Source organism: Lampris incognitus, chromosome 14, assembly GCF_029633865.1.
Source record: "Lampris incognitus isolate fLamInc1 chromosome 14, fLamInc1.hap2, whole genome shotgun sequence".
Lineage (NCBI taxonomy): Eukaryota > Metazoa > Chordata > Actinopteri > Lampriformes > Lampridae > Lampris > Lampris incognitus.
The window spans coordinates 21,062,821-21,088,537 of NC_079224.1; the positions used below are offsets into that span (position 1 = coordinate 21,062,821).

Here is a 25,717-nt window from a genome sequence, read left to right on the forward strand (position 1 = left end):
CCTAATTTTGTCTAATTCTGGTTGTACTGTTAGCTCTCCATGCTCTTCCTTTGTATGTTGTCCTACTAAATGCATTTCAAGACGTCTCATATCCTCTTCACCTTTTTGTGGAATAAACATTTCTCACAGATTTTCCTACACTAAATGGAGATTTTGACAAATCGTTGTGATAAAATGCAAGCCGTGTAAAGATCTTGAGCCCAAATGCGAAGCAGCTCTAAATCTAAAGCCAAAACGATGTAACGGCCTCGCATAATAGTAAGCTCATGTAATTTATTGTATAAGAGCTGAGTGAGTAAATGTTCTGGCCTAATGCTCTAATGAAGATGTGGTCCATCAGAGTGGGAGGTGCCACTGTGGCTGCAAAGAATCAGACACAGGCCAAAGGAACCAGAGCCAATCAATCAGGGGCAGTTTGAAAATACAGTCAGACACCTCCCAAGAAGTTATTTAGCTGGGTGGCCAAGTGGACCTGGGAGATATAATACAAAGGAGACTGACGTATGCTCATTGGCTGTAGTGTCAAATGTCGGCAAAAAGGCTTGCAAACACTCAAGATACAGAAATAATTCAAGAAGCAAGCAAAATGAACCAAGTGGACAATGAGGTTTAGGCTGGATTTGTTTGGTCTGCAAGGTCAATTTGTTAGCCAAGTTAAAAACGCAATAAGTTAAGAATATATGGTTGTTTGTGGCTTCAGCAAAAGTATAAAAATATGAAAAAGAGACGACGTGATCCCTTGGTCTTTTAAACTTAGTAATGGCTTTTGGCTGTTAGACGTTCATTATTAGTAAAGACTACAGGGGTTTGGCAAGTTAAACGGAGAGAATAGGGCTGGTGATGATCAGCCAGACATATATATATATCAGTGCTGGGTTCAGAAACAGAAAAAGGGGAACTGACAATCTAATAGAGGGGTTTCTCCCCAGTAAAACATTGGAGGCTCATGTTTGGATTAAAAACTTGGGATTTTCCTGCCAAGAATGTGTGCAGTTCCAAAGTAACTGCCAACCACACCAAGAGAGAGGGAGAGGTTTTTTTTCTCTGTGTGTATGTGTGTGTGTGTGTGTGTGTGTGTGTGTGTGTGTGTGTGTGTGTGTGTGTGTGTGTGTGTGTGTGTGTGTGTGCGTGTGCGTGTGTGTGTGTGTGTGTATACATGCACATGTATGTGTGTTTGAAAATGTGTGGGTGAGTGTGGTTGTGCATATGTGTGTGTGTGTGTGTGTGTGTGTGTGTGTGTGTGTGTGTGTGTGTGTGTGTGTGTGTGTGTGTGTGTGTGTGTGATTATAGAAAGTTCAACTGAGTCAACGAGTGTAAAACAGAAATATACAAGGCAATGGCAACAGACTCTATAATTTCCAGCATCACTGCACTAACGTATCAAATGACAATCTCTAAACCCAGTGCATTACAGTCTCTGTGCTGTCTGAGCCCAGTATGCTTTCATTTATTTTTGTGTCTGTGAGTGAACATTTGGTTGGATATGGTTTCGTTCCGAACTTGCAGGAAGGAAGCAAACGCCTTAACTCCAAGAGGTGGAGAAAGAAGACAGAAGAAAGGAGAAACTATGAGACAAAACAGGACAATACCCAGGTTCTCTCCGGTGAACTGCTTCATCTGTACTCACACAAAGAATATATATATAAACTTTAAATTTTCTGGTCACATGTGCCCGAGTAATGTTAAGGAGCGACTACCTGCCAAACGTGTCAGTTTGAACTCGTCTATTACAACTACCACATGTTGAAATAAGTTTTAGTGCACTATTGTCTATATCCATCTGTATTTTTTTTAAACTTTTTTAGAATATTCTACTCTACTGTATATACTGTATTTATTACAGGATCTTGGAACAGTACCTAAATGAGAGTAAATAATGCCTGATGAGCAACAAAATGGAAGGAACTGGCTGACGGAGTTGCAGTTTGTCTGCCTGTCTACACTTGCTGTGCAGAACTTCCCCAGACCTGTACAGCAGGCACAGACAGGCAGACAGACATCAGCCTGCCGAACCATCAGGATGGACCAGACACTACATCCCACCAGTATGGGATCATCCTACCCATACTTGAGAGGAGGGCGAGGGGATTGGACCACTTGTTGAAGACACAGCTGAAACACATTACTCTCTGTTGCTAATCTGTTTTTCACTGTATTGGTATCAAGAATGGAAATAATGGTGAAAATAAAATTGTGGTATAGGGTTGACTGGCTTTCTCTCCTCTTTAAACCAAGTCCTGCAGAGAGCCTCTGCACGATCCAACAGCCACCTCAACTGGCGATGTTGGCATAGCATTTTCTGACTATGACTGCGGGAGTTGTGTCAAGTTACATTTAAAACGAGAATGCAGCTTTTGTTTATTTTTCGATAATAGCTAGGAAAATGGAGAAAATATTTGACAGTGAGAGTTTTCTCAAACGCTTTATAAGGATCACAGGTTTGGAAGAGTGAGGCGCATCACTGCTCACTGACTGATCAGGATAAGGCTTTCAATGACCAGAGTGACATAGTAAATGCACTTTTTTTTTAAAGACTCCATCAGCCAAAAGATCAAAAACATCTAACACATCAAAATCTACCTCTAATCTTAGTTGTAATCTGGGGTAAAGCCAAATCTTACAGTAGCAGGGGGCTAAACTCACCTCATCATCCTTGAACCAAGAAAGGCTCTCGGCGGTCAGCACAAACCAGTACTCCTTGGCCCCACCTTTGATGATACTGATGTTGTTAATGGTCAGCCAGCCTTTGCGAATGACCTGCAAGGTCAGAGGTCACATATGGTTGCAGTGTCAAAACAAATGAGGGGGGGGGGGAGGAAGAGCGTAAAAAACAGAAATGCCATTCCATTAAAGTACCCTATAGCAACCGTTCAACCACTTCCATTTCTGCATTTCTTGCCATTTCTCACACGACTTTACAGCGAGACCCAGGCAAATCTTCCCCGAAACCAATCTATGCTAAACATCGATGCATAAAAATGCAATGAAATGTGTGCACGTGTGAGATGTGTGATGCTGGGTTAGGTGTGTAAATGCATGTGTGTCTACGTATGTGAGTCGTTCAGTCCCTGACTTGTGACTGTGTTTCAGTGCATTCTCCTTCAAGGCACTGTGTTCACAAAGCCACAAACAAAGGCCCGTGTTAGCCTGTTAAGTGAACATCGTGTTACGTGCTTTAGGTAGACAATATAAGCATACGTGTACTAATTAGCCACTGTGTTAGGCCCACATAAACAAGCCAGTGGGCATAGCGCTGAGTGATTATAAAGTTAGCTTGGTGTCAGTCTTGGACAGCCTAAGACTCACTAAGGAGGTTACCCAGACAGAATGATTATAAAGCCCTCGGCACAAATCAGAGAGTTGTTTCGTGGCTTGATCTGTGACAGCACACTTAAAGAAATCACATTTATAACCCTATGTGACCGACATGTGATCATGTCATTGCTGCCTAACAACACAGATGAATAGATCAGATTTTTTTTGGGGGGGGGGTTCCCCCCAACCTTTTTTCTCCCCAGTTGTGCCCGGCCAATTACCCCACTCTTCCGAGCTGTCCCGGTCGCTGCTCCAACCCCTCTGCCAATCCGGGGAGGGCTGCAGACTACCACATGCCTCCTCCGATACATGTGGAGTCACCAGCCGCTTCTTTTCACCTGACAGTGAGGAGTTTTGCCAGAGGGACGTAGTGTGTGGGAGGATCACACTATTCCCCCCAGTCCCCCCCCCCCTCCCTGAACAGGCACTCCAACTGACCAGAGGAGGTGCTAGTGCAGTGACCAGGGCATATACCCACATTCGGCTTCCCACCTGTAGACACAGCCAATTGTGTCTGTAGGGATGCCCGACTAAGCCAGAGATTCAAACCGGCAATCCCCATGCTGGTAGGCAATGGAATAGACCGCCATACCACCTGGATGTCCTACGAATAGATCAGATCTGGGTCATATAGGGTTAAAACACGTTTTCTTTTTCTCCAAAATAAATTTATTTCAAAATCTAGGAGGCAACCCCTTATAGTCTGTGGGCTTTCAGTGGGTGTTAGACATTAAACGGCAAACTCTTACAATCAGGCCAGAGGCAGGAGGAGAGGAGGCCTGAAACAGGAAGGAATGTGGGAGATTAAGTCATCTAGTGGCACTAGATAACGCAACGTAGCTCCGTTGATATGACATCGTCTGGCTCTGAGTTTCCTCTGCCTATACACCTAAATGCCATTCCTTGGCAGCTTGGTGGGGGGGGGGGGTACTTGCTCCAGTGTATGAGATGTGATGGAAAAAAAGACAGTCATCAGAAAGCAATGCTGGAGAGCACCACACAACGGGCGCAAGTGTTACTGCAGGCAGAATTTTATGCATTGGAAAAACGTGACCCACAGTCTGTGATACTCACCAGCAGACGCCCATAACAGGGCAGCTGAGATTCTCACTAAGGGGTGAGGATGAAATGGAAAGTGGCACCTTGATGACATGGGGGGGAGGGGGGGGAATTAAACAAAGGAAGACATCTCAACAACAACACCAGTGATGATGGCGATATAAACTAACAGCGTCAGATTCGTTTTGTGTTTTTTTTTTAAAGAACCAAATCATACCACCACAACTGACCAAAAACGGTGCCACATATCTAACATAATACAACAGAGCATGCATCGCAAGATGACTATAAAGGAAAGAGAGCAAACAGGCTAAAAGGTAGACAGGACAGTTTGTGCAGTATGTCACATTCACTAGAGTGAAAGCACACAAACAACCCCTTGAATCACAAACTCTTCACCGTCGTATCTCTCTCGCTTTCTCTCTCTTTCTCTGCAATATGCATCAGCCCACTATGTGGTTGAACAGCACGCGACCCTGACCTTGCACTCCTTGTGACACACAAGACATAACAAATGGTCACCTGATTTCCTGCCGAACTCTGGCTCTTGTTAGTCTGGCTGCTCCTCTGCTGTGCACTGTGGCGGAGGAACAAAGGAGAGGTGGCAGGAATAAAAAAGATGGCAAGGAGAAAGAGATTAAGATGCTGATAAAAGAAGACATAAGGAGGAGAGAAAAAAAGGATAGTAGAACAAAAGGAGAAAGTGTTGGAATTTGCACTTGGGTCACTGGTCTGTATGGGTACGTGATTTATAATCACTTTTACACTACCCCGACCTACTGCTCCACTGTAAACACAACATGGCGATGTAGTAAGACTAATGGATGGCCTCTGGAGACATTTACTTAGCAAAGCCGATGAAGTCCTCGTGGTTAGTGTTGATGTAAGAGAGCTGGACATCAATCAGCAGCAGGACCTGTAACAGCACGGTGATGAAGCACATATAGTCACTCTTTTTTATATACAAAAATCTTACTCTGCCTAATTTATAAGCTAGAGAGTTCATAACGTTTATGTCACTTTGCAGCTTGTCAACAACAGGTTTGAGTTAGAATGAGATGGATGCTTCATATGAGAGAGGAGACAAAGCGTTACCTGGTCCTTGGCCCGACTCTCCCTGTCTCGGATGTGAGAGGTCACAATTCTCTCTGTCTCTTCGCGCAGCCTGGGAAAGCAATCCAGCTGAAAGTACATCACACACCCTATCAGCATTTATCACTCCACACTAAAGGCAGCAACATGGACTTTGTCAAGGGCTGCCACTTATTTCCCTTTTTCCTTCTTTCCAACCTTCTGTATCATTTTTGTCCTACTTTCCATCCTCCCCTCAATCCATTTATTCGTCTCACATCATCATAATTGACATCATTAGAAACTAGGAGGTTTACCTACCTTGTTGGAGCACTGGCGCACGGTGTTAATCAGTTCCTGAATGACCATGTCCACACACTTGACACACGGTTCCTTTAGCTTTACAATCTGTTTCTTTACAATGGCCTCAAATGCCATGTCTGGGGTGAAAAGTCCAGTCCTGTAGCCCACAAAGAGAGATGAGGACTGACACAGTGGAGATGAATAAAATGTTTCCTATATAACATATACACCAATCAGTCAAAACATTAAAATCACTGACAAGGTAAGTGAATAACACTGGTTATCCCATTATAATGGCACCTGTCAAGGGGTGGTATATATATTAGGCAGAAAGTGAACAGTCAGTTCTTTAAGTTGATGTGTTGGACCCAGGAAAAATGGGCAAGCATAAGGATCTGAGCAACTTTGACAAGGGCCAAATTGTGATGGCTAGACGACTAGGTCAAAGCATCTCCAAAACAGCAGGTCTTATGGGGTGTTCCCGCTTATGCAGTGGTCAGTACCTACCAAAAGTGGTACAAGGAAGGACAACCTGTGAACCAGCAAAAAGGTCATGGGCACCCAAGGCTCATTGATGTGCATGGGGAGCGAAGGCTAGCCCATCTGGTCCGATCCCACAGAAGAGTTACTGTAGCTTAAATTGCCGAAAAAGTGAATGCTGGCTATGATAGACAGGTGTCAGAATATAGTGCATCGCAGCTTGCTGCACATGGGGCTGTGTAGCCACAGACCAGTCGGAGTGCCTACGATGACCCCTGTCCACCACCGAAAGCCCCTACGATGATCACATGAGAGTCAGAACTGGACCACGGAGCAATGGAAGAAGGTGGCCTGGTCTGATGAATCATGTTTTCTTTTACATCATGTGGACAGCTGGATGCGTGTGCATAATTTTCCTGGGGAAGAGATGGCACCAGGATGTACTACGGGAAGAAGGCAAGCTGGTGGAGGTAGTGTGCTGCTCTGGACAATGTTCTGCTGGGGAACTTCAGGTCCTGGCATTCATGTGGATGCTATTTGACATGTACCACCTACCTAAACATTGCTGCAGACCAAGTACACCCCTTCATGGCAACAGTATTCCCTGATGGCAGTGGTCTCTTTCAGCAGGATAATGCACCCTGCCTCACTGCAGATTGTTCAGGAGTGGTTTGAGGAACATGACAAAGAGTTCAAGGTATTGCCTGGACCTCCAAATTCCCCAGATCTCAATCCGATCGAGAATCTGTGGGATGTGCTGGAAGAATGAGCCTGATCCATGGAGGCCCCACCTCGCAACTTACAGGACTTAGAGGATCTGCTGCTAAGGCCTTGGTGCCAAATAGCAGAGGACATCTTCAGAGGTCTTGTGGAGTCCATGCCTCAATGGGTCAGAGCTGTTCTGGTGTGATGAGAGGGACCTACACAATATTGGGTATGTGTTTTTAATGTTTTGGCCGGTCGGTATACAATGTAATTTCTTGTAGCAGCAGTGTTCTGGTGGTAATTTTGCTTTTAATTCTTTATATCTTAGTTTAGATCCCTATTGTGAGATGCAACACCAAAGTTGTACCTGACTGTGTTGTGTATAATCTACTGTAAAAAAAAAAACACTGCCGTAACTTCAAATAACAATCCTTCAACTTTTAATGTTTTTATTAGAAATCAGGTCTGGGCTGGATTTTTTTTTTTTAACGCCTCATTTTCTCTCTGGCAGGGACAATACTTTGCCTGGTGTGGTGGCCCATTGTTGTTGAATGAACACATATAAAACACATATAGCACATAAAAGTTTGAACAAACAAAAAACACCCCCAGAAATGCATTCTTTCCAGTGAGGTAGCTATGCACATCTGTATTAGTACACTCAGAAGTGACATGCGCTGTGAATTCCCAAGGCACAAACACAGTTACAACCCAGTATATTGAATGACTCAATGATGCTCAGAGGTGTAAACACCCACTAAGACCCAATTTCATCGTAGTGGCTATACATTAGCTCTCATCTAGCCCAAAGTAGATATGGTTAAATGAAGCTATCTTTTAGACTAAACGGTTATCATTAATTATCACAGGTATCGCCTAAACAACTGTGACTGTTATTTATTTAGGCTTTTTTTGCCCCCCCCCCTTTTCCTCCCCAATTGTACTTGGCCAATTACCTCATTCTTGTGAGCCGTCCTGGTCGCTGCTCCACCCCCTCTGCCGATCCAAGGAGGGCTGCAGACTACCACATGCCTCCTTTGATACACGTGGAGTTGCCAGCTGCTTCTTTTCACCTGACAGCAAGGAGTTTCGCCAGGGGGATGTAGCGCGTGGGAGGATCACACTATTCCCCCCAGTCCCCCCCCCCTCCCCGAACAGGCACCCCGACCGACCAGAGGACGCACTAGTGCAGCAACCAGGACACAAAATTTCTCAATTTCCCCTCAGGGATGAATAAAGTATCCTGATTCTGATACCCACAACCGGCTTCCCACCTGCAGACACGGCCAATTGTGTCTGTAGGGACACCCAACCAAGCCGGAGGTAACGCGGGATTTGAACCGGCGATCCCCATGTCAGTAGGCAGCGGAATAGACCGCCACGCCCACGTCACCAAAACATGACTGTTTAAACGATACAGCACAAGTCCATATACTAGGTGTGCAAGAATACATCTAATTGCTTTTGTTTAAGTAGTGGCTATTTAGGCTGCGATTTAGATGTCTACTAGATTTTTTCGACCAAATTTAGCCCAGTTTTAGACTAGATATGTCATCTAGACTAAAAAATTCAGCTTAGTTGTGCCCTCTAGGCTTGAACAGCTTAATTCGTTTCAGCGTGATTCTGCAGTGATTAATTAAACAGTTTGGTGTAAAAGGGGGCTACAGTTTGCCGGATATAGTCTGAGTTAAATGAGAGCTAAGGCGTAGCCACCAGTTCTAGAGCTCAGTGGCTAGTGAATAGCATTACTGGCGAGTTGGCTGCGTGCCTCGAGCCAACGGATAGCGCATGTGTCTCTGAAGGGAAATGCTGGTGAGAAAAATAAAATGGCAGCAAAACAGATGGTAGAGAGTGACTTTAACACGGCTGAAGGGGTACGTGTGTGGGTGCAGAAAACTAAAGATAAGTAAGTGCTAAAACACAGCTAAGTAAACAAACACACCTGATGCCATGGATGTTTTTAATGGCATAGCTGATCTCTCGCCGCATCTCCTTGTCATCACACTCCATCTGAATGTGGAGAGATAGAAGGGGGAGTTGGAAGAAGGTTGAGAAAGGAAGGTGTGGAAAGGGAGGAGGAAGAAAAAAATTAGAGGTGGTATAGAGGAAAAGAAGCGCGATCACAACAAGATTAAAGGACTGGGGAAAAAGCGAGCAAGAGCCAAAGAAATGGCAGACAGCTGAAAATAACACACAAGTAGTGTGGACAATGGACTAGAACTAATGTAGTCAGTCTTTTTTTTCTTTTTTTTTTTTTGGTATTGTACCGTGCACGGATAAATACACTCGCTAGCCCTTGGCTAACGGGTCGGATCCTTTAGTCGACTGGTTAACGTTGTCGCCTGTGGTGCGGGAGATCCAGGTACGCGTCCTGGCTTGCGGCAGTTCCCGGGCTACCCCCCGAATTCGCTACAGTATTAAAAATGCCGTATTTGTTAACTTCCATTCAGTGTATTAGCATTCTGCAACTGCTCCTCTACATGCTATTTGCCATTGTTGCCAGCGGGGTTGCCGTTCCCGCCATGTATTCAAATGTAATGGTGCGCGTACCTGAAATGCAGCGAGCGTCCTACAAAAGAAGACGAATTTTCAATGTTGAATGCTGAAGAGCAAGAGATGGGCGCTAAAATGCAAAGCTAAACGATATCCAAAACTTCATTAACTCAGTTTAATGAAATGTTTGACATGCCTTGATGTGTTGCTCAATATTACTATGTCGGGTGACATTGTTATTCAGTTTTCTTTCACTAAAATATGCATGCTATCGCTGGATTATCTTCTCAGTGCACTCCTACTACTATGGTAGACAGCAGTTCCGGAGTAAACGTTGGTTCCAAACGGAAATTGATTTGCTGTATGAAAACATAGCGACCGGATGAAGTGGTCGTTCTGACTGTCGGCGGTTCTGCACAGGGGGAGCGCAAGGGCTCATGGGACTGTTGATGTTGAGTTAATTTGTTACGATTTATGTTGTATTTTTTATGTCCTCAGATGTTCTTTTCATGATGGGGCGTGTTGATTGTTTGGGGGTTCGACTCAGACTGGGTAGACGACCGTTTGCCAGGGGGGGGGTGTCATTGTAATGTTAGTTCTGCTCGGTGTGTAAATAAAAGAGAACTCCTGGGGTCATGCGGTATATGAGACATGGGCGGTGCCATTAAAATATGATGTCTGCCGACTCATTCTTCCACGCTGGCTCGCCACACTGGTGTCAGAAGTTGGATTTCGCTGAAGAATGGAGAAGGAGATCCAGAGACTGGAGCGGAACAGTGAGCAGACCCGCTGGCGGTTGGAAAAGACAAAAGACAGAACCCGCCAGAGATGGAAGTTTTCCAGCCAATCCTGATGGCTGCAGTGCACCGCGGCCCCACCACCCCCTAGAGGTCAGGAGGGCCAATACCGAGGAACACCTGCTGCATGCCGCCACCGACCATCCCCTAGTGACCGGGAGGGATGCTGCACATAGAACTCCAGCCAAGCTGCCCAAGTACACCGGGATAACACAGCTAGCGATGTACCTCTCGCAAGTCCAACTAGTGGCATGGCACAACGGATGACGCAATGAAGAAGCTGCCTGGCTCTGGCATTGGAGGGAAAGGCATTGCAGGTGCCCTTCGACCTAGCCGCAGCGGGACCTCCAGGCCCTGACCATGGTGCTGGAGAGGCAATTTGGGCAGCAACCCTTCACTGACCAGAACAGGGAGCAGCTAGCCAGCTACTGCTGACAAGAGGGAGAGAGCCTGGGCACCTTTGCAGCAAATGTGCCCGATATGGTTACCTGCAGTTCAGTGCAGTCACCCAAGATGAGCTGGCCCTCTACACTTTCCTGCAAGGGCTCATGCCAGAGCAGTTGCGCCAGCATGTCTGCCTCGCCATGCCCAAATCCCTCAGCGAGGCTCTCTGTGAAGCTGAACAGGCCGAGGTGGTACTCTCCACGTGGCTTACCCAGCAGAAGGCCCCCGCTCTCCAACTGCAAGTCTGGTATGCCGACGACGATGAAGAGGAAGAGGTAGAAGAGGACTACCAAGTTTGGCTTCTGCCACAGCAGTCTTGGCAATGGCCTCCAACCTCCAGGCGGCTTCCACCCCGGCCAACTGACTGCTGTTACCAGTGTGACGAGCCTGGTCACACAGCCAGCAACTGCCCAGCACCGAAAGCCAGACTCACTCGGCTGGCAGGGAAACGACAATGGAGTGGCCTAGTGAGGAGACTGCCACTCCAGTCTCCAGCCCCCCTCAAGGCCGATGCATGCTGGTTGGCTGCCTAGGTCACGCCAAAGGACTGTATCTGAATTGACAACTCAACGGTCAATCCTGCCAGGCCCTGGTAGGCACGGGGTCTACCATTTCTTTGGTGTGACCTGGCATCCTCCCGGGTACCACCAGCCCACTCTTGGTGGCATGATCACCAACCAACACCCAGCTGATGACAGTGACAAGAGAAAAAGCTGGCATGAGAGGGAAGAAGTCACTGTGAGTCCAGGCTGTAGACTAGGAGCTGGCACACGAGTTCTGGCTCACCCCAAGACCTGTGCATCATCGACCTGGACCTTCTGACCCACTGGGGAGCCTATGTTAACGTGTCGAAGAAAACCATCACCCTCGGCACGAAGACCATGGTGCTTTGGACTGGCCAGGAGTTGAGTGGGCCAGGGACCAGCAAGCCAGTCACAGAGCAGCTTCTGCTCAGCAGGCACAGAGCCCTGGTGCGGCACTGGAGTGTCACTGCTGCCAGCGGCAAGAGAAATGGGGCCAGATGACACCCAATGGTGGCGGCTGCCCAGACCACCAGCAATGAGGAGAGGTGGTTCCCATTGACCACACAGCAACTGAGGCAGCAGTAGGAGGCAGAAGGGACCCTGGCACTGGTGAGGGGCTGGCTGGAGACAGGGTGACGGCCTGAGTGGACACAGGTATCTGCGCTGGGGCCCGAGGTAAAGGCCTACCACTCTCAATAGGGCAACTTTGAGCTCCACAACAGGTTGACGTACCAGAGGCAAGCTCCCAGATGAGGGAATAACCTCCTGCAGCTATTTGTGCACCGTGTGCTCTGTCCTCAGGTTTTCCAGATGGTCCATGGCTCAGTGGGGGCAGGGCACTATGGGAACACCAAGACCCTCCACTGCCTCAGGGGGCAGTTCTACTGGCCTAGCTGTCGACGAGACGTGGAGCTACACGCACACTGCTGCAACTCCTGCAACTGCCAGGCCCGGGCCGGCTCCAGTGTGTGGCAGAAGAGGGCCTATGACACAGTGTCTTGGGGAGGCCTTCTTGCCAGGGGACAAGGTATGGGTGTATTGTCCTGTTTGCAAGAAGGGGATTTCCCCGAAGATGTGCAGCCACTGGCAGGGGCCTGGCGAGGTTGTGGGCTGGCTGTCTGAGGTGGTGTACTGGGTACGCATGCCTGGCCAGGAGCACACGATGGTGCTGCACCAGGACCGACTCTCCCCATATCACCCCCTTGCTCCGCCTGTTGTTGGGGCCGGGGGTGACAGTAGCACCCCATGTGCCGATCAGTGTGCCTCTCCCCCAGTTATGCTAACTGTGAGCCCCAGGCAGCCTGTTCGCCAGCGATGACACCCTGGACATTTGAGGTACTATGTATTGGGTGATGGGGTATTCAAGGATGACTGACCCTCAAGTGGGGGTTATGTAGTGACCGGAGGAAGCAGTTGCTCTGACTGTGGCGGCTCTGTGCTGGGAAAGCGCAAGGGCTCATGGGACTGTTAATGTTGAGTGAAACTGTTACAATTTATGTTGTATTTTTACATGTTCAAATGTTCTTTTCATGTTGGGGTGTGTTGATTGTTTGGGGGTTTGACTCGGACTGGTTAGACGACCATTTGCTGACTGACTGACTGCAGGACCGTGACTTGGACTGACGACTCCAGTGGTGATCTCTGGGGGAGATTGTTGTAATGTTAGTTTTGGTGTGTAAATAAAAGAGCACTCCCGGGGTTGTGCGGTGTATGGGACATGGGAGGTACCATTAAAAAGAGATCTCTGCCTCTCGACTCATTCTTCTACACTGGCTCACCACAATACTCTTGTGACCACGAGATTTTGCCAAATCCACCAAAACTGAAGAAAACTATGGATAACCACTTAAAGAGTTTGGTTTTAGAGATAAAATGGACACGGCCAGGAGACACGGCCAGGAGAGGGATAAGCCATCAGTGCAAAAAACACAAGCATACAAAGGTGAAAATAGGATGAAGGTGAGAGAGAGGATGAGGAGCATGGAAGGAGACAGAGCCAGATGAAGGAGTGAGAGCAGTCTCACTGTCTGCCTTTCTGAGGGACATCACCTTGACCAGCTCAAAGGGGAACCGCTCGTGGAAGATGCGGTTGATTTTAGCTCCACCTGACAGCTCTACCGTGTCCACCTGGTCTCCCGAACCCTCGATTCGCTTTTCGAAGTCCACGGAAAACTGCTGCACCATCCTGAAAAAAAAATCATGAATACAAAAATATAAAGGAAAAAAAAAACAGCTTAGACTTGACAGTCATAATGCGTGACAAATAAAGGGGTGTTTGGAAAGAGCCTTTATTTTGGCTTTACAATATGTCAGCATCACACCAGTCCTGTAGTTAACTAGGCTTTTTAATTAATAAACATGTATGGGGAAAAAAGACAAATAGAAAGTTGTACTGACTGCAGCAGCTGTTTGGTCTTCCGGGACGGGTCATCGGGTCGGTATCCCCGGTATTCCTCTGCCTCCTTGTCCAGTGCCAACAGCTGGGACTGCAGCTTACTGCGGAATGCCGGCAGCGTGTCCCGGATGTGGTTGGTCAGTTGCTATGGAAACACAACGCCAGCGTGTGAAACCAAATCAATTATGATCATGTGTTCATGCCTCTGGGGGCAAATACGTCATGGGGAGTTTGGTTGCATAGAGAGGCTGAAATGCACAGCGCATACATCAGCTGTCAGCGAGGGGGGGGGGAACTGATGCAATAAATAACCGGAAATGACTGAGTGACACGAAGCATTGTTAGGAGCTGAACTGAGAAGAGAAGGTGAGTTCTTCATCTTGCATGCACTAGCGCTGGGTTGGGGGGGGGGGCAAAGTGCCAGATACACCCCTCCAGTAATAATATTAGGGGGGGGGGTGTTGACGTCCCAACGTTTCGGTTAAACAATATTAAGATATCATTGTTTCACACATGAGGCAGCCAACTTCAGTAAGGCCAGAATCAAATCATATCTAAACAAAACAACATGTCATGCTATTTCATTTTAATTAACATGAAGCTGTTATCAGTTCATAGTGCGGACCAGACTGAAAACTTTTAAGATCAATCCACGCCTTGAATTGCATTGTCCTGCAATGCTCCCCCCCTTTTTTTCTCCCCAATCGTACTTTGCCAATTACCCCACTCTTCTGAGCCATCCCGATCTCTGCTCCACCCCCTCTGCTGATCCGGGGAGGGCTGCAGACTATCACATGCCTCCTCCGATACATGTAGAGTCACCAGCTGCTTCTTTTTACCTGACAGTGAGGAGTTTCGCCAGGGGGACGTAGCGCGTGGGAGGATCACGCTATTCCCCCCAGTTCCCCATCCCCCCCCGAGCAGGCACCCCAACTGACCAGAGGAGGCGCTAGTGCGGCGACCAGGACATATACCCACATCCGGCTTCCCATCAGCAGACACGACCATTTGTGTCTGTAGGGGCGCCCGACCAAGCCGGAGGTAACACGGGGATTCAAACCGCAGAGCCCTGTGTTGGTAGGCAAATGGGCCACCATTTTTAAGCATGGAAAGAGCACTTGGGAGAAGCTGTGAGAATCTGTCTATAATCACCTCATTGAGGATTTTCTGTAGCCGTGGGGTGCCCATTTTTTCAGCCATATGTCTGTAGGAGGGATGAGACAAGAAAAACTTCCTCTCTGCATCCAGAGCTGCCCTGATGTCCTTCTTCCCATCAATGTCCTTTTGACTGCGGTTCACCACCCCGATATAACCTGAGGATAAGTGAACACGCATGCAAATTGAAAGAAATCATATGCACTACGGTTAAAGGATACCAAAAATTTAACAGCAGGGGTAGCATGGGTGTGATGAGGACATGTGAAAAAGGAATCAGAGAGGGTCTGAGTCTGTTGTCTGTTGAATACTGCAATCTAGATAGACAGAGAGAGCAGGCCAGAGATTGAGAATGAGGAAGGACTATAGAAATAGTGAATCTGGCTGATTCAGGTACATCTCTCTCTCTCTCTCTCTCTCTCTCTCTCTCTCTCTCTCTCTCTCTCTCTCTCTCTCTCTCTCTCTCTCTCTCTCTCTCTCTCTCTCTCTCTCTCTCTCTCTCGCTCTAACTCTCTCTCTCTGACACACACACTCACACACATACCTCTTCGCAGTGGTAGCAACTTGTTCTCCAGGACATCTCGGGCATCTGTGCCCTCGTCCATCAAATCCAGCTTGGTGATGACCCCAATAGTTCTCAGACCTGGCAGAGGTTCAAAAACAAGATAAGATCGACCTGATTGTCCCCAAAGCGGAAATTGTCTGGGACATCACTTGCTGCTTATCCAACATTTAACATTTAAGATATAGACAAACAAACAAAAAGAGGAGAAAAAAATGCTGCAAAAAAACACAAGTTAGTATTGTTAAAAATGAGCAAAAAAGACTGTATACTAAAATTTAACTCCCGTCAGTCCCTCCATGACAAGGTTTCACAGTCTCATGGGGGGCACTCCACGTCACCATGGGAACTATTACTCATTAATCTGCTTGATTGACAGGAGGACAAATTACTCTCTGAACCTATTCAGTCTGCATTTGTGTAGCCTATAGCACCTGCCAGAGGGCATGAGTTGGTACTCAAAGGTCAGCAGGTTGCAGTCATTACATATTAAGATAAAGGATTGCATTTTAAATGTCTACATCACCTTTCACTTAGAAAAAAAATTCCTATAGCCCTTGGAAGTTTTTGTTTTATTGTTTTACAACATTGCATCACAGTGGATGTAATTTGGCTTTTTTTTTTGACACAGCAACAGAAAAAGACTCTTTCATGTCAAAGTGAAAACAGATCACTATAAAATGATCTCAATTAATTACAAATATAAAAAACAAAATAATTGACTGCATAAGTATCCCCCCCCCTTTAATGGGACTCATCTAAATCATGACTGGTGCCACAAAGTTAGTTAATGGAGATCACCTGTGCACTCGAGGTGTTTCAGGTGATTGTAATATAAATACACCTTTATAGACCACTGCACTTCCGCGTTCGAACGTTAGAGCGGGGGGAGCTAGAGGGGGATAGAAGCCGGCAAATTTGAACACGGTTTAAATGGCTAACTATGTCGCTACGTTGGCTGCTGCGGACAAGAACCGATATTTGCGAAAAATTCGCAGTATCGGTGGCCAGTGTCCTTTCAAGGGACAGTAGTCCGGGTGCATGGGGTCCTTTGCATTACACCCTGAAATGATAAAAGGCAAAAATTAAATCACACATCATGACCTAGAGCAGCCATGGGGAAAAGACATAGGAACTAGGCTACATTTTCAACAAATGTTTGCATTTTATTCAATTATTACTTTTTACTGGATTACACATGACTGCATACAATGATGCATGATATACTACTCAATAAGGATGACAATAATAATGTGATAACAATGTTTGCATTTTAGCTGGGTAAGGGAGACCGGGGTAGTTACCCCTTGTTTCTAGGAAAGATAAACAAAATTGAGCATGTGACCAAATATTCAGGGGGGAGGGACCATTTTATGATTTTTAAAAGATAAAAATACATATGGGTTTGAAGAATGTGATCCCATTCAGACAGGTTTAGCTAACTGTGGAATTCCATATAGCCACCGGCTCAAAATGTAGAATAGACGTAACCCATTATTAGCTAGTTAAACTAGCTAACATTACCAGTGATGAAGTGCAGACCGCAGACGTAAACATGTTTGCTGTCAGGATCCCAAAGTTGTCTTTCCTTCTGATCGCCTGGAGCCATTTCAATCGTTTTACTCCCTCCTTCTGCCTTTTAGGCAATACAAAAAACGAATATTTGGGTTGTTTTCCTTGTTAACAGTATAGTCCACCACACAGCAACTTTTGGGCATCGTAGCTACGGCTAGGCTGCGTATCTAATACAGTGCGGCTTGGCAGCTAGGGTTTTCTATCCCTCTCTCCTGGCGTCCTGTTTTCAAGGTATCCGGAAGTGTTCCGGTGGTCTTTCTGGAAGGCCCAGTTACTGGTGCGTCAGTATCTACACCATGAAGACCAACAAACACACCAAGCAAATCTGTGAAAGTGTTGTTGGAAAGCATAAGTCAGGGGATGGGTACAAGAAAATGTCTAAGTTACTGAGTATCCCAGTTATTAAGAAATGCAAAGAACATGGCGCAGTTTTTTTTAAATTTTATTTTGATATACTATACTATATTAATCCCTGCCCCATGATGGCCTGGCGGCCTGTCCAGGGTGTCTCCCCGCCTGCCGCCCAATGACTGCTGGGATAGGCTCCAGCATCCCCGTGACCCTGAGAGCAGAATAAGCAGTTTGGATAATGGATGGATGGATGGATATGAATCCCTGTGGGGAAATTCCTGTCTCTAGTTAACCCATCCTAGCTGTGTAGCTAGGAGCAGTGGGCAGCTGCCATGCAGCACCCGGGGACCAACTCCAGTTCTTCCTTCCATTGCCTCGGTCAGGGGCACAGACAGGATTATTAACCTTAACATGCATGTCTTTTTGATGGTGGGGGAAATTGAAGCACCCAGAGAAAACCCAACGCACACACGGGGAGAACATGCAAACTCCACACAGAGGACGACCTGGGATGACCCCCAAGCTTGGACAACCCCAAGGTTCAAACCCAGGACCTTCTTGCTGCGAGGCGACAGCGCTAACCCCTGGAGCACCGTGCTGCCAAAAATCTGTCTAGAGCAGGATGTCCTCAAAACCAGAGTGACCGTGCAGGAAGGGGACTAACAAGGGAGGCCAGCAGACCTACAACTCCTCTGATGGGAGAGACTGTGCATACAACAACTGTTGCCTGGGATCGTCATGAGTTGCAGCTTTATGGGAGAGTGGCAAAGAGAAAGTGACTGTTGGGGGGGGGGGGGGACAAAACAAAAAAAACACATGAAATCTCAGCTACAGTTTGCCCGAAGGCATGTGGGAGAGTCTGGTGTCAGCTGGAAGATGTTGCAATGGTCTGATGAGACCAAAATTTAGCTTTTTGGCCACCAGATTAGGTGCTATGTTTGACATAAATCCAACACCACACATCATCACAAACACAGCATCCCCATCATGAAGCATGGTGGTGGAAGCATCATGCTGTGGGGATGCTTATCTGCAGCAGACCCGGGAAGGCTTGTGAAGGTAGAGGGTAAAATGAATGCAGCAAAATACAACAAAATCCTGAAGGAAAACCTGATGCAGTCTGCAAGAGAACTGCAACTTAAGAGATTTCTTTTCCAGCAAGACAATGACCCCCAAGCACACAACCAAAGCTGCATATGAATGGTTTAAAAACAACAATGTTAATGTGCTGAAGTGGATCCAGACCTCAATCCAGTTGAGAATTTGTGGCTGAACTCGGGGGGGAAAAAAAAGACTGTTCACTCAAAACCACCATGCGACCTGACAGAGCGTGGGCACTTGTCCAGATGTGCAAAGCTGATGGAAACCTATCCACACAGGCTCAAGGCAGCCATTGCTGCCAAATTGCATCAAACTAAATATTGACTTAAAAGGGGTGAATAGTTATGCAAATCAATTATTTTGTGTTTAATAATTGTAATAAATGTAGACTAGTTTGTAGATATCTGTTTTCACTTTGACATGAAAGAGTATTTTTCTGTTGATCAGTGTCACAAAAAAAAAGCCAAATTAAATCCACTGTGATTCCATGTTGTACACTATTAAAACAAAAACTTGCAAGGGTGTGAATACTTTACACAGTACCTATAAAAAGTATTCACTATGTATATGTTGTCAAAATTGTCTGCCAATGATGACTCTGCCCCCCCCAACTCAAAATGTTAAACACTTGCCTTAACGATTCCCCTTATTGTTTTCCCAGATTTAAAGAACAGATACTACACAAATAATTTACTATTGATTTGTATTCTTCCTTCGCTCTTATCTTCGATGTGCAAGTGACCAACAGGTGACGCCACATAGGCAAGTGTGTGTGTGTGTGTGTGTGTGTGTGTGTGTGTGTGTGTGTGTGTGTGTGTGTGTGTGTGTGTGTGTGTGTGTGTGTGTGTGTGTGTGTGTGTGTGTGTGTGTGTGTGTGTGTGTGTGTGTGTTCAGAAGTGTGCAGCAGAGCGAGGACCCTGAACACGCCAAGTGTAATAACTACTGGGAAAAAATAGCATGTACAGGCAGCGTCACATCAACTATGGTAAAAAACTGCCAAATACACAGTCATTTAAACGGTCGATTAAATGTTCAATGTTTGAGTGTTTTGGGGTGCTATAAAGGTAACATACACAATTAGGAATCCATAAAAGAATGACTGAGGAATTAACACTGACTACATGTTTGACTTGGAAGAGATTTATTTATTTATTTATTTATTTATTTTTGATTTTGAGATAATTTATTGATCCCCGTGGGGAAATTACGCTCTACATTTAACCTATCCTAGCTGTGTAGCTAGGAGCAGTGGGCAGCCGCCATGCAGCACCCGGGCCATGCCTTGGTCAAGGGCAAAGACAGGAGTATTAATCCTAACATATATGTCTTTTTGATATTTGATACTTGATCTAACGGGCAGGCACAGCACGTGTCTTGCTCTGGGAGCACATGGACATCAAGGTGAGCCAGCACATGATAGCAGTGCTAAAGCTCTGAGCCATCCACCACCGTGCAAACATGTTAGTCACTTTCAAAGGAGCTGTCAAAGAGTTTTTGGCTGTCTGACCAACCACATTACTAGCTCTATCTCTGCTGCCGCGTGTCACATTTAGTCTGACTGCAGCTCATTCACATAACCCAAACACACTTACATCACTGTAGCTTACAAGGGCTATAATCTCTTGCATGCTGAATATAGTTTTCAACCCCCACCCCCAAATGCATTCCTGGCTACACCAGTGCTTTCCACTTCTCCTTGCTTCCTTACCATCTTTTCCTCTTTCCTCTTCCCTTCTACCCAGCACAAACCCTGTCCCCGGCCTCCTTCCTCTGCCTTACCCTGGGGGTCGACGTCCTTCGCTAATTTAAGGGCATCGGAGTTGGCCAGATCAGTGTTGGCTGGTGTGACAGCCAAAATCAGGCAGCTCTCTCTGGTGATGAACTGCATAATCATGTCCCTGATTTGCTGCTCGATGTCCACAGGCTGGTCCCCAACCGGCACCTTGGTGATCCCCGGCAGATCGATAAGTGTCAGGTTCAACACTGCAGGGAGAGGAAAGCAAATCAACCCAAGAGTTCCCATGTACCTGTATGTCATTTCTGTAACCTATAGTCAGTGAACAGGAAAAACCTAAAGCTTCTTTTGCACACATTTATCTGCTCTCCCCATAGACAGAAAATAGACCCGCACAGGTGGAAAGATGTAAGTGACGTAAAACATTCTGGCCTTTTTGCCCTTATATCAAACCCAAAATGAAACTAAGGTTAAAATGTCAATTACAACATGTGTGTTAGTTAGTATATTATTGTGCCCAATATCTAAATAAGTACTGCTCATGGCCGCAGTTTAGCCCAAATTACACCGGACCCCATCTTGAGAAATATTTGACAGGAAACACACTACCACTCACTTTCACTTTTTTTTTAACCCCCCCCTTTTTTTTTCTCGCCAATACTTGGCCAATCATCCCACTCCCTGAGTCGTCCCGGTCGCTGCTCCACCCCCTCTGCTGATCCGGGGAGGGCTGCAGACTACCACATGCCTGCTCCGATAAATGTGGAGTCACCAGCCGCTTCTTTTCACCTGACAGTGAGGAGTTTCACCAAGGGGACATAGCACGCGGGAGGATCACGCTATTCCCCCCAGTTCCCCCTCCTCCCCCAAAGAGGTGCCCCGACCAACCAGAGGAGGCGCTAGTGCAGCGACCAGGACACAAACTCACATCTGACTTCCCACCCACAGACACAGCCAATTGTGTCTGTAGGGATGCCCAACCAAGCAGGAGGTATCATGGGGGATTCGAACCTATGCCCAACCACTTACTTTCTATATTAAATTACCAATAGTATTACCATTGGAGTTTATGTTCTCAAAAATCTAGAATTAGAAACTGCTTATGTGATTGCAAAATGCGTGTGGTAGCATTTAGCCCTCTTGCTTCTTTCTCATTATCAATGGAGTTGTCCCCAACATGGAACAGATGACAGCAAATGTTTTCATTTCAAGTGTCTGGTTATGACAGACGGTGAACTCACCAAAGCCAAAAGGAAAAAGTGTATCTGAATGCAAAAACTTGGTCATATTCTGTATTAACCTTTACGTACATCTATTCAGTCCTCTTCATTCTTAGACAGGGCCATGATGTCTCCATCTATCATTATTTTGTCTGCAAATTCATTCCAAGAACATATTCTTTTCTTTTTTTTCTAATAATGACCCAGTTCTCTAAATGTACACTCCATTCATTTAGAGAGTACAATGATTCACAGGTTGCCATGGCCTACTTTGAGTCAAGTGCATTTTTAGCATGTATACTTGAGAGCCAAAGGAAAGAAGTTGAGCGAGAGCTTCGTACCGTGAGGGGAGTAGACGCGCAGGTTGATGGGGATGGGGGATATGCCTTTGTTGGCCCCTGTGATGCGGTCGGTCTCCGCCTCGATCTCCTGGCGGACCTCGTCAAACTCTGTGAACTTCTTCCCTTTGCAGTGTAGAAACTCAGCCCATTCTGAGAGGAAGCACAATAAGAATATATGTAAGTATGATTACTGGTGTACCGGAGACAGGGTGTGGGGGCTGTGTGTGTCTGTATGAGGAAGATTTGTGAGAAAGGAAAACAAAGGCGGTGAGAAAACTGTCATCTGAAAAGCAGAGCGTGGGAAGCTCAGCGTGTGTGTGTGTGTGTGTGTGTGTGTGTGTGTGTGTGTGTGTGTGTGTGTGTGTGTGTGTGTGTGTGTGTGTGTGTGTGTGTGTGTGTGTCTCGGAGTGTGAGCCCACCTGCATTGGCACTGATAAGCTGCAGAACCAGGGGCCTGCGGGTGACGATACCAGATCCGCGGGGCAGGAAGTCCCTGAGAGAAGACAAGCCGATCAAAACCCAAAGAAAAGAAATGTCAGTAGAAATCTAAAGACTTATGAAACGGGGGGGTTGTTGTCACTGGGATGACATTTTTCAGAAATTTTTTTTTTCTTAACCCTGTTAAGAGAAGCCATTTGCAGCTACTAATCACAGTACATATTCTGACAAGTGCACTTTATGTACTTCATATTGAAGGCCACACAATGTCAGTGGTTGTAAGAGCTTACAGATCCAGTCTAAGATATAATCTATAGTAGAATTTAATGTCTTGTTCAAGATCAGCTAAAGCTGAACTCCACGTTGGATTTTTCCTCATTAGTTTATAGCTAATTTATTCGTCTGGATCATGAAAACAGGTTACGTAACACTAAGTGACATCTTAACCATAGGTGGAGACACTCTCCATATACTGCTGTTGAAATGTGTTACTGGGTAGGACGAACACTGGTGCAGCGGCAAACATGTCACTACGCAAGCAGAAAAAAGGGGTTGAAACATGATGCTGAAGGATACTACTGTTGGACAGGTAATCCACCAATCTCCAATCAATATTGCAATATAACAGCACTCCCGTATAGTCTGTTTGTAGTTTGTAATCACAAATCAGAAACACTTGGTCATTTCATTTCATGCACTTGCACACATGAAATGAAACAAACATCGTTTCCCCCCAGCCCACAACAGTGCAACACAAAGAAAAAAACACATATCCAAAAACTACAAGAACACATATATCCAAACTAACACATATATCTACACTAAATTAAAAAAAAAAATTAAAAATCACTGTCCAGGAAAATGAACGCCAGCCAGGATGACTGTCGGAACTGCCAATCTGCATTGGCTAGCAGTTAGCTTAGCCTGCCTTGCTTTCGCGTCCTGTCAGACCGCCCTCGGTGTTACCTCTTCGGGCACAGCGCCGGTCAGGGCCGTGGTCCTTGGGCCCACAGGATGTAGCAGACCATGCTCCCTCAGCCGATCCAACACTAGCTCTCCCAGCCAGACACCTTCGACGCACCTCCCTGCACTCCACATGACGACACTAAAAATACAGCTAAGGATAGGCGAGGCTGCCGCCAGACCGCCCTCGGTGCTACCGGAACTACCGGTCTGCATGGGCTAGCAGTTAGCTTAGCCTGCCCTGCTTCCGCGTCCTGTCAGACCGCCCTCGGTGTTACCTCTTCGGGCAACAGCTCCAGACAGGGCCGTGGTCCCTGGGCCCACAGGACGTAGCAGACCAAGCTCTCCCTGCCATCAAACGAAGACAAACTTAGACGCAGACGTGGACAAAGACACTGCATGGACGGCATTGGGTGAGGCTGCCGCAGGCGTGAATTTGCGCCGCCATCTTCCCACACCGGAAACTGTATCCGATTGCCTGTGTTAGTTTTGTTTTGAAGATGCCATTTGTGCAAGATAGGGAACTATCTACTGCTGAGCTGGTGGCACGCAAGCGGCTATGGCTGCGACACCTTGTCGGTAGTCCTCACTGCAACAATCAGGCAACAAAATCATGCATTTCAGCTTCAAACTACAGAATAGTCAAACTACAGAACAACCCCTTTGGTTTTAAGCTGGTGCTACAAAATTAGCACCACAGTCTGACCTGGTGAAATAATCGTTCAGAGTCAACATGCATGCTGTGCAGGTAGAAGAGCTTCTCTCGTTTAAAAACCATGACTTCACTGAAGTGTGTGTGTGTGTGTGTGTGTGTGTGTGTGTGTGTATGTACATGTGGAAACCAAGCAACCACAGAGGCCAGGCCAGAGCTATGCCGGCCATAGCAATCAACTCCAGCTCTTAAGAACGTGTTGCAAGGAACCCTATTAATATGCATCAGTCAATGTATAATGTGGGTTTAGTTGCAAAGAATAAATACATTGGTGACGAAATAAGCACACAGATAAATAGATGAATAAGTAAATGGACAATTAGACAGATAAGGGTGTGTCAACATCTTGTCCATTCTGCACCGTGGGCACTAGCTATAGACGGATGGGCCATTATTCAGCAGTATACAACTCTCAAGGGTGGCCGGTATCGGACAGAATCTGTGCATCCATCTGGAGCTATAGATGGATGTCAAATCCACCTATGGGCTGGCCACTCACATTAAATACAATCAGAGTGTGCTTTATTCGTCAAAAACAAACAGGGGTACACACTCAGCAGCAAAAGAAAAAAGTAAGTCTATGCAATAATAAGCAATTTACGGTGCACCCTGTCTTTAGACCCTTATTGATTTGGATGAGGAAAAATAAACTTTTCGGTGCCAAAGAAAAAAGAAAAAAGGGAGAAACTTAGAAAGAGCACCAGGGGAGGGATTCCACCTTTGGAAAGGATAGACATGCAGTAGGTGTGAAATGGGCAGAGTAAGACAATCTAGTAACAGATTTACCAATAAATATATGCATTAATATGTCTCTGGTTGTTCCTGCACGTAGTGTTTGCTCTGAGATTTTTTTTTTTGTTATTTTGTTTTTTGTTTTTTTGGGGGGGGGGGTTGTGCAGCAGTGACAGTGTCGGTTGTGGGACCCAAGTCTGCTACAAATCCTACTATCTGTATGAAATCCATTATTTGCAATGGTTTTGACATAGCTCTGATCTTGACGCTCAGTTTATATTGCAACTGTCCATTAAATTGACCAAAAGCCTGGGCACAATAATGAATATTCATCTTCTTTCCGTTTTTTTGGCTGTGGTAGTCAGCACTGCACAATGAATGCTTAAAGTTACATGCAGCAATGTGATTTTGAGCAATATGCACCACAGCGCACATAACACCATCTCATTCAGTGGCAATGTCACATATCAATGTCATCTGAGAGGATGTCTGGTTGCTCAGAGCGAATTGATACATCTCGGACTGCGAGAGGTCATGTGTGCAGTTGAGCAGATTGGACTGAAATCTCAAAGGAGTTGCTATAACCCAAATACTGTTTTCTTCCTCTACCATGAGATAGGATTGTGAGTGTTAAAAATAAACTGATGACAACCGGGACTCTGAGCATGCGTACAGAAAATAATAGGAACGCCAACAGCAGAAGGTGCTGGGAAGCAGCAGTGACTTATATGGCCGAGAAGAATGGTCTGAACACTACTGAGAGATTGGCCCCATAGGCCTGTTATGTCATTCTCAAGGTTAACGAGAGAAGGGATTATCCTATTTCTGGTGGTCAATTTTACATGCTTGCTTTCCTACCTGCCAACAAAGTTCTCCAACACGGAGCTCTTGCCAGCACTCTGTCCGCCGACCACTGCGATCTGCGGCAGGTCCAGATTGCAGGCCTGGCCAATGGAGCTGAAGGCATCCTGCAGCTTGTTGACCAACGGGATCAGATCCTCCATACCTCGGTTCCCCATGATGACTATATGGACCGGGGACTTTAGATCAGAGAGTGGACAGAAAGGGGGGATGTGGCAGTGCTATATTAGTTTATTAGTCCAGGGTACCGCGGTGCTTGTTGATGTGGTGAAGTCATCTAGCCGCACATTGCCCCGAGCCAAGCAAGGGTCGAACTGACTGAGGAGAGAGGGAGAGAGAGAGAGAGAGAGAGAGAGAGAGAGAGAGAGAGAGAGAGAGAGAGAGA

At 46.3% G+C, this 25,717-nt stretch overlaps 1 protein-coding gene across 1 annotated transcript in view; it reads right to left on the minus strand.

The window, feature by feature from the left end:
• dnm3b (dynamin 3b) overlaps positions 1–25,490 on the minus strand; it is a 33,674-nt gene extending 8,184 nt beyond the window's left edge. Inside the window, exons 1-14 of the mRNA XM_056293585.1 lie at positions 25,330–25,490; positions 22,046–22,119; positions 21,627–21,776; positions 20,110–20,313; positions 15,286–15,384; positions 14,739–14,899; positions 13,589–13,731; positions 13,241–13,376; positions 8,876–8,943; positions 5,767–5,905; positions 5,470–5,556; positions 5,220–5,290; positions 4,897–4,951; positions 2,644–2,757 (exon numbers count right to left, since the gene is read on the minus strand). Of these exons, the coding sequence (XP_056149560.1) occupies positions 2,644–2,757; positions 4,897–4,951; positions 5,220–5,290; positions 5,470–5,556; positions 5,767–5,905; positions 8,876–8,943; positions 13,241–13,376; positions 13,589–13,731; positions 14,739–14,899; positions 15,286–15,384; positions 20,110–20,313; positions 21,627–21,776; positions 22,046–22,119; positions 25,330–25,490 (1,662 nt within the window). The remainder of the gene's footprint in view (positions 1–2,643; positions 2,758–4,896; positions 4,952–5,219; positions 5,291–5,469; positions 5,557–5,766; positions 5,906–8,875; positions 8,944–13,240; positions 13,377–13,588; positions 13,732–14,738; positions 14,900–15,285; positions 15,385–20,109; positions 20,314–21,626; positions 21,777–22,045; positions 22,120–25,329) is intronic.
• Between the last annotated feature and the right edge of the window lie 227 nt (positions 25,491–25,717).